Source organism: Acanthochromis polyacanthus, chromosome 3 (genome assembly GCF_021347895.1).
Source record: "Acanthochromis polyacanthus isolate Apoly-LR-REF ecotype Palm Island chromosome 3, KAUST_Apoly_ChrSc, whole genome shotgun sequence".
NCBI lineage: Eukaryota > Metazoa > Chordata > Actinopteri > Pomacentridae > Acanthochromis > Acanthochromis polyacanthus.
The window spans coordinates 2171540-2181068 of NC_067115.1; the positions used below are offsets into that span (position 1 = coordinate 2171540).

The window sequence follows — 9529 nt, forward strand, 5'->3', positions numbered from 1 at the left end:
GAGAAATTAAATAAAAATAGTTTGAAGGTGTCCACAGGTCTCGGATGGAATCTCCTTTAACCCTCTAAACCATAAGCCTACTTTTTTTTCTTACAAATTGCCACAAATGTACTATTTCACAAAGCAATAAACTCTAAAACCCGAAGGAATGGAGCACTCTGTGGACATACTGCGCATGACGTTCAGTTTGTTTTTACAGAAATCGCCACATCTAAGCTTAACGTGGTGATGTTTTATCAGAATGACTTCATTCTACATTTCCCCTTTTAATGATTCACCGCTTTCTGTAGAAAACAAAAAAACTCTCTGCACTTCTCGGTGCAGCTGAGAAACCACGACTGACTGTCAGCAGACCATCATCAGTCATGTGACAAAAGCTCAGGGACTTTTCAGGTGAACTGCAGGTTGTGTTTACAGGTTAATGATAAGACCTGAGGGCTGCACCTGATGTTCATGTTTTTAAAAACAAACTTAAAACCTACCTTTTCAGTCTGGCGTTTACTTGAATTACCTTTTAGTGTTTTTATTCTTTTTACAACTCCCAATGTATAATTATCACTATTATTATTATTATCATCTTTATTATTATTTTATCTATCTTTTATTCTGTTTCAGTTTATTTTATTTTATTATATGATATATTTAATTTAATTTATTTATTTATTTATTTTACTGATCTACTTATGGATTTATTTTATTTTATTCATTTATTTTATTTATTTATTTATTTATTTATTTTACTGATCTACTTATGGATTTATTTTATTTTATTTATTTATTTTTATTTATTTATTTTACTGATCTACTGATGGATTTATTTTATTTTATTCATTTATTTTTATTTATTTTACTGATCTACTGATGGATTTATTTTATTTTATTCATTTATTTTTATTTATTGATTTATTTTACACTTTAAACTAACCTCCAGTGTTTACCTATTTTAATCCTTTAAGATGTCGTTTCCTCAGTGCGTACTGGGTATAACAATGTCCCTGATTTATTATTGTCTTTTATTTATGTTGCTTTTTAACAATACAGTGTATGGATTATTATTATTTTTAATTATTTGTCTGTTTGTAAAGCACTTTGTGCTACAACTGCTGTATGAAAAGTGCTATATAAATAAAGATTATTATTATTATTATTATATAAAATTGCGGGACTTTTTGCATCATAGTTGACATTTTTGCTTAAAATCAACCAAACACACACGGTATTTTTAGTGAAAAATTCTTCTAAAATATTATATGTAAAATTTAAATTAAAAGTTATTTCTAAAGATATTGTAGTAAACCTGTTGACTACTTTATATGAAATAAGTCAGAAAGCCTTGGAGTCTTCCAGTCTTTTCTCCAGGAGGAAATGACATCATGTGGAGCAGGTCATGTGATCTGGAATTAACACACTTCCTGGAGAGGTGTTTCTGTAATGGGGAACTTAGTGGAAAGGGATTTGTAGGACATAGATTTCCATATAAAATTTGATATATTGCCAAAAAAAAGAAAAATCTGTCATGATTATCTCAACTTAGTAAAAAGAACACAATCCAAACATTTTTTGAATAATCTCATTTATGTGACAAAAGCAAAAATAATGATTAGAAAAAGAATCACCCAGAAACTTCTAGGGGTTTAGAGGGTAAAGAAAAGCCAGCTGATGATTGAACCGGAGCCTTAAACATATGGATGAAATTATACGGAGCGTTTACGTGCTCAGATCTCCATGGCAACTGAGCAAACTCTGCCTGCTGATTGTAGTCGATGGCGGTGGACAGGGGCGGGTATAAGTGGACCTTGGAACTGCTGTTTACAGGATAAAGGATGAAAATGATAAAAAAAAAAAAGGGAAGTGGATTGTCTTACCTTGTTTTTCGTCTAGTCATGATTTGATGCGTTACATGTTTGTGAAACAGTCATGTTAAAGTTGTGTTTTGGAACTTCCAGAGTCGTTTTTTATTTGTCTCCTGTGGTGACTTCACACTGAACTATGAGCTGGTGAAAGTTGGTCCAGCTAGTGAAGTCATCACAGTCAACAATCCTGCTTCTCTTTCCTTATTCGCCACATCTGATGTTCCATTGAAGGATTGCTCAGCCTTTAGCTACGTGTAAACAAAGAGGCGGTTTGTTTACGGCTTCGTCTGACGCTTACTGTCTCTGTTTGCCGCCGTGACGCTGTCATAATCAGGTTAGGTGAGTTTAAACAGTGTTGCCATTAGTGATTAGACAGACATGACGGTCAGAGTAACAAAACAAAGTCCTAACTGTTGTAAAATGATCCTTTAAGGCAGGGGTGTCCAACATGAGGCCCGTGGGCCAAAAGTGGTCCTCCAGAGGGTCCAATCCGGCTCTCAAAGTGGAAAAATTCCAGAAAAGACATTAACTGCACATTGTAAATTAGTAAAACTATGAATTTAAAACAATTTCTAGACCATGACAAGTTGTTTGGATCAGAAAGTAAAATACCAGATTGTTTATTGTTCTTTTGCGTCTCCTTTTTGTGATACTTTGTCTTGTTTTTGTTGGTTTTTTTAGTCTGACTTTTATTGTTTGTCTCATGTTTTCGTTGTTTTGTTTCTTGTTTTTGTTGTTTTGTGTTTCCTTTTGTCTCACTTGTGTTTTCTGTTGTTTTTTTGTCATTTTGTGTTTGGCTTTATTTGTCATTTTTGTGTGTCGTTTTTGTCGTTTGGTGTTTTTTTCGTCTCGCTTGTGTAGTTTGACTATTTTTGTCATTTTGTTTCTTTTTTGTTATTTGTATAATCTTTTATCTAGTTTTTGTTCACATTTTTGTCGCTTTGTACGTTTTAATGAAATTTTTGTCTTTTTTGTTTTGTTTAGTGTCATTTGTCTTATTTTTTTGTCATTTTATTTCTCGATTTTGTCATTTTGATAAATTTTTTGTCTTGTCTTTGTTCACTTTTGTGTTGCTTTGTAAGTTTTTAATGAAATTTTTAGTCTTTTTTTGTTTTGTTTCGTGTCGTTTGTCTCATGTTTTTGTCATTTTGTTTCTCGATTTTGTCATTTTGTACCATATTTTTATAATATTTTGTCTAATTTTTTTTTTTTAATTGTTTGTCTCATGTTTTTGTCATTTTGTTTCTTGTTTTTGCCATTTTTGTCTCGTTTGTGTGATGTGTGACTTGGTTGTCTATTTTTTTTTGCTTTTTTGTTTCATTTTGTGTCGTTTGTCTCATGTTTTTGTCATTTTGTTTCTCGATTTTGTCATTTTGTGCCATATTTTTATATATATTTTGTCTAATTTTCGTTGTTTTTTTAATTGTTTGTCTCATGTTTTTGTCATTTTGTTATTTTGTGGAATATTTTTATAATATTTTGTCTTATTTTTGTTGTTTTTTTAACTGTTTGTCTCATGTTTTTGTCATTTTGTTTCTCTGTTATGCTGTGATTTTCCTGCCCCGGCCCACTTGAGATCAAACTGGGCTGACTGTGGAACCTGAAGTGAGATGAGTTTGACACCTCTGCTTTAAAGAAGCTAAAGAAACTGTCCTCATCACTTCTCCTGTCAGTGCCATGAAGTTATTCTTCCCTATTTTCTTCCTCTTCCTGACTCAGGTGTGGCTTTAATAAATGTGTGGGAAAGTGATATTTACAGTGACGGGAATCTTACATGAACACAGGAACGATGACAACCTGAGCAACCAGAACGACCTGATCAGCGCTGTGGCTGTTTCCGGGTGCAGTTGGACTCCAGGCAGCTGGCAGGAGGCCGATGACGAGGAGGCCCTCCGGCTGTAAACGCTACCTGCTGCTCTCTGCATTATTCAGCAGAGCGTTTGGCCCCAGCTGCTGCTGTGATGTTGTGTAACTCTTCTAATATCCCCTCTCTGAATCGGTGTCAGGTCTTGTTGGGAAGGAAGGATGTGATTCAGAATTCTGTCATAATCCACAGGAACTGGTACGACCAGGGAGGCTGTTGGTGTGTGTGTTTTGTTTGCTCCACTGAGTGCGTGTCTCACTGTAAGCATGAGATTAGCGGCAGCAAGCCAGACCGGCGCTACCAACCTCCTCCCTCTTCTAAAGGATTGACCCTGTGAACTGTGGCCTAATGTGGACTAACAACCCTTTAATTTGGAAATGAGCTGTGAGTGCGGAGGCAATAAGGAAGAAACAAAGAGTTCAGGACAACTGGGTAACCTTTCAACATGTTTATTACAAATATGTACGACAATAATTCAATCATACAAAAAAAGCAGCTTGGAATGTGAGGTAATGTCAGTATGTCACAGGTCAGACACACACAAGACGACTTCAGTGACGTTAAAACACAGAAAGGTTAGATTAATGGGGGTCAGACCCCACATGGACCGCCTGTTTTCTTTTCAAAGCACAACGTGAACAGTATGTAGGACAGTCCCCAAGCAGTAGTATCGATTTATCAAAGTCCACAGCAGCAGTAGAGTGTGTGCATGTGTCTGTCTGTCCTTCCTCTTTCAGTGTTAGACGCTGATATCATGGTGTAAGAGCAGGAACTTCCCCCCAGTCCTGGCTGTGTGAGTGTGTGTGTGCTGCTCTGTGGTCAACCATTTACCACTTCACTGGTTCTGTGACTGACTCACATCACTCTCTGTGATTCACACATACACACACTTTTAGTCAGCAGCAGTCACTTGTTTGGACTCATTTAACTGAAGGTGAATCACCAGGAAACAAAAAGCAACTCAACCAGTCCCCCTTCAGTTTCTTCCTCAAACTTTCCAGCCTGTGACTCCCTTCGGCCTGCTTCCTCTCCTTCTCTGATCGTTGTTCTCTGTGGCTGCTTTACCAGCCCGGCAGGCACACTGAGATTGCCCGGAGAGCTCTCACCGTGGCCCCGGTAATCCCTCTGTCCCGGGACAGCTGATGTAGGTCAGCTCCTTGGTGCGCAAAGGGATCAAACCGCCCTTATAGGTTAACGAGGAGTTGAGAATTACTCCGTTCCAAAGTCTCATTGGAGGCTATTTTCTCCCTCCATCTGTTCAGAAGGCAGGTATAACCCGATTTAGAGACAAAGTGGTCAGGGACTCCCCGGCCCCGGCGCGACAGCTGCCCACTGGGGCTGCATACCTCTCCTCTCCGGGCTCCAGCCTCGCCCTCTTGCTGGGAAGGAAGTCAGGCGCCGCCGACGCTTTGCCCCGGCGTTTCCTGGACTGCTTCGTCGGGCTCAAGTTCTCTTTGTCCTCTGTGATGTCGCTGTCACAGCAGTCCTCAGCGTTATCCGGCTCCTCTGGGGCCAACTCGGCTGAGTTCAATGCCGGCTGTGGCTCGTGCTGAGCCTCTGACAGCCGGGCTTGTTCCCCCGGGCTGGAGCTGGTGTCCATCGGCTCCTCTGGCGCTGAGTGCGCGCCGCTCGACTCTTCGCTCTCCCGGGAGGAGTGGTAGATGTCCCGTGCGGACCTCATGACCAGAGAGAGCAGGAGGCTCCGGTGGAGTCTCAGCCCTCCTCTCTGGGTCCGGGACGCGTACAGTTTGCTTATCGACACGGCCAGGATCCGCCTGGCTTCGACGTTCACCTCCATTGCTGTTGTGGCACTCATTGTTTTTTATGCGTAATTACGCACGGTTGTTTTTGGCACTTTGAGCGAAGCTTTTTCTGTCCTGACTGTAACTTTAGTTTGTGATCTATCTCAGCTCTGACTTCCGCTGTTCGTCAGTTGTTGTTCTCGGAGAAATGAGAGTGTGTGAGTAGCAGGGTGGCGTTTTATTTCCTCTCTGACGTAATGCGAACTTCATTCCTCAGTAAGTGACAAACAGGCGCCGCCCACACCTGCTGGAGCTGCAGCAAACACACACACACACACACACACACACACACACACACACACACACACACACGCACGCACACCATCTGTTCTGTCTACCGCTTATTTCTCACCCTTAATCTATTTTATTATTCAAAATCATCCTTCTGCTGCAAGTCACTTCCCTCTGCTGAAGCCAAACAGTCTCATTTAGCAGATTGTTGTTGCTCATTTTCAGCCGCTTTTCGATATTTTTCATAAAACCTGCATGGAAGCTATATTGTTTTGCCTTTTTATGGGTTCAGCATTTTTATACACACAAGTGATTGTAGTCGTCAATGCAGCAGGCAGGTAAAACATTATCCGGAGCACATTTTGTTTCAGGAGAGACACAACCACAAAATTCAGGTTTCTACATTTCTTAGCTGTGGACCAAATGTCTTACACAAATAATTTCCTCAAAGGTTTGACAACAACACAGCAGCCTCACGTCAGGTTTGAGGAAGTGTTTGATGAAAGGTATTTGAAAATAATCTAAAAAAAGAAACCAGTTCAGCGAGTAGAGATAAAGTCAGTAGTATCGGTCAGTGTTTACATTCTGGTAAAAAGCAGCCGGCAGTTCGAAGAAATTACGTGGGAGAAGGAAACGTGTCTCCAGTTTCTCGGGGAGTTTCTGTCTCTCTCTCGCTCTCACACACACGCGCGCGCGCACACACACACACACACACACACACACACACAAACACACACACACACACACGCAACACGTCACTCGCTCGCTCAGCCTCCATATATGGCTCATCCGGTAGTAAAGCCCCGTGGGGACGCGCACACAGTGGAAAAGCCATGACGTGAACGCGCAACCGCGGGGCCCCTCCTCCTCCTCCGTCTCTGAGCTCGGGCACGGTGGCGATGGCGTCATCTGGCCTCCATATATGGAGTTGTCACCGGTGTCGATCGAGGTTACTAAGCAGCGGCACGACTGAGGTCAAAAGGCGCCGCGGTGCTGCCTTCAGGACCCGTGGGAAATATATTATTTTACGCAAACAGCCCAGCAAAGGCTCACATTCTGCAGCGATGCAAAGCTCTGTGCCAGTCTTTTCAGGAAGTGAATTAATGTGCACAAACTTTCATTTTTTTTGCAACGTATTGGGGGAAAGCTCGAGCTAGTTTGTTTATTTGCTGTTTATTGAATATGTATTTTTCTTTGACAGGGACGGTGGTCATTGATGAATGGAAAAGAAATGCATTAAATCTACAATCAGCCTGAATCTTCATCTGTTTAAACAGCTATATAAAATTACTTGTGTCCAGTTTCTGCTGTGTGTCTGGTGGTGTAGAAATGCTGCATAGAAATCATGGGGATCAGAATGGCTGATTTTACTCTTTTAAAAATAGGATCAAAGGTGAATAGAAGCAAAGCTCTCTTCAGCATGAAAACTGACGTAGACATAACTATTATATTTTTGGCTTGAGGACTTAAAACAACACACATGAGGCAGAAGAAGGAACTTTATTTGTAGGAGCTTTAGTAAAATTCAACTGGACTTCTCTTGTAGGTCGCTAAAGACGTTTCATAGGAAAGACTAAACCCCATCTTCACCAGGACAGGAGTCAGAGTTCACCTGCATCTGAAGGGCATTCCTCTGAGGACAGCAGTGTTTACCTTTTGGACAGAGAGGACAGATGGTTTGAGAGAGGAGTGTCATATGGAACTGTGTGAAAACACCAAACTCACAGCTGACCTAAGTCAAGCTTTTGCCATAAATTAGAGCAGCTAAAATGATGCTGTGCTGATGATGTAAGTTCTTTTTTTTCTACACCCACATGACTAACTCTGGCTGTCAAACAGCTGCAGCTCGGTGCTATATCACCGTTCATTCAGTTTGCCGGTTACATTTGCTATCAGTAACGCTTGCAATCGCCGACCCTAAACTGTTGATTGGGTCAAACATGGGAGCTGTAACCATGGAAACCTCTCCCATCACTACTTTTCCCTGCCATATGAAACACAAACAGTAGGATGAAGATCAGAATCTTCTGTGTGTGCTGGACATAAAGTTGTCCTGCAGCTGATTTAGAGTGAAATACTCCCAGGGAGGGGGTTTTACACTTTACCTTACATGTAATTTACATGAACGACATCAGTTGTAATCCTGCAAAAACATGCAACATCAAGCGTAATGATATTGAAGGTAAATAAACAGATCAAATCCCTCAAAAGCAAATATAAAAAGGCTTTATCTGAAAGTACGCGCTGCTTGAAAGAGCAACGAGTTTCTGCACAGCGTCTGCACTTTCTCATTATATCTGAAGGATAAATTGTGAAGTATAAACTGCTGCGTGTTTAAATCAGTTCACTATCACCTTCTCAGCGTGCACGTTTAATGAACAGCTGTATAAGCCGAGCGGTTCTTAAGCAGAGAAAACAACTAAATACGACTTCAGGTCTGTACCCGGCTGGTCGCTATGGTGACAGTGTTATGTGTGATTATACTTACGCTGCCTCTGCCTGAGGCCAAATGGGCGGCGGAGTGTGTGTGAGTGTGTGTGTGAGTGTGTGTGCAGACCAAAGGGTGGGGCCTGTGCAGTATTTCTCTCTATAGTATAAACAGAGGTTGGTAGGGCCTGGAGATGACCTAGTTGCCAAAACACAACAAGTACACTGGAGACTGTTGCCACAATTCACATTTATATAATATTAAAGATAATCAGTTTTCTTCCCTAATAGTTTTTAACCCTCGTTTCGTCCTGTGAGTCGAAATTGATCCGTTTTAAAGTTTGAAAATGTGGAACAAAACATATGTTTTCACAGTGAAACTTCTGATGTCCACATTTCCAACATTTTTGGGAAATCTTTGCACATTTTTGGTGAAAAAAGAAATGTTAAAGATGTTTCTTCAAGAACATTCACAAAAATCAACCAATATCCAGGATTTTGATTGATTATTTTTTGTGAGTGTTCTTAAAGAAAATATTGGAAGTTTTACTGATATATATGGAATCGTTTCAGATTGTTCTTAAGATTATTTTTTGAAGATTTTTACTAATTTTTAAAAAATATTTTCAAGAATTTTCTTGCTACATTTGGGCAATTTTTTTTCATTTTTCAAATAAAACTGTTAAGGGAAGTTTCAAGGAATTATTGGAATTTTCTTCCTGAAGGTTTGGGGAATTTTTTTGCAGAATTTTTGGATTTTTTTCAGACAAGGAAACTGCATTTTTTGGTGCCTGTAAATGAGGACAACAGGAGGGTTAAAGAACTACAACAGTTACCTGCGAAAATGTTTATTTTTTTGCCAGGCGAACACAAAAATGAATCTCTACCATTAACTGACTGCAATTTTAAAAACCACAGAAAGACTTGAGATGACTTTTAAGCAAAAACTGCAAACATTTCCTTTTTAGGTTCTTTGAACATTTTTACGTGATTTGTTTCTGCAGTTGTTTGGACAAAAACAGTCATTTGAAGGTGTAACCGTCGACCGTGAGAAGTGACTAACACACTGAGCAGCAACAAGTTGTGGCCTCTAAAGATAAAATAGGTCAACCTTACAAGGAGCATTTGAAGGCACCATAAGGCACTGGGTCAGTGTGTATTTTTAGATTAATCACCTCTGACTGTTTCTTTCTTGCTTACTCTTTACTCTGGGCCCATTTCTTTTGTTAAGTTGGAGGGCATACATTTCATTCCAGGGAAAAAGATTTTCCCGCTGCATCACGATGTTTTAAGATGACTCAAAGTTTCCACCGAGGCAGACCTGCATTGAGCTGAGCTGGACAGTACATGAG

General features: G+C 40.1%; 1 protein-coding gene across 1 annotated transcript; it reads right to left on the bottom strand.

Annotated features, from left to right (window-relative positions):
* Positions 1–4150: 4150 nt before the first annotated feature.
* ier2b (immediate early response 2b) lies at positions 4151–5696 on the bottom strand. Its single transcript, XM_022210512.2, has one exon. It carries the CDS (start codon positions 5531–5533, stop codon positions 4976–4978), a length of 558 nt encoding a protein of 185 aa, XP_022066204.1. The 5' UTR covers positions 5534–5696; the 3' UTR covers positions 4151–4975.
* Between the last annotated feature and the right edge of the window lie 3833 nt (positions 5697–9529).

Excerpts from the sequence above, each read along its gene's own strand:
- ier2b (XM_022210512.2), bottom strand. The coding sequence starts at position 5,533 with ATGAGTGCCACAACAGCAATGGAGGTGAACGTCGAAGCCAGGCGGATC.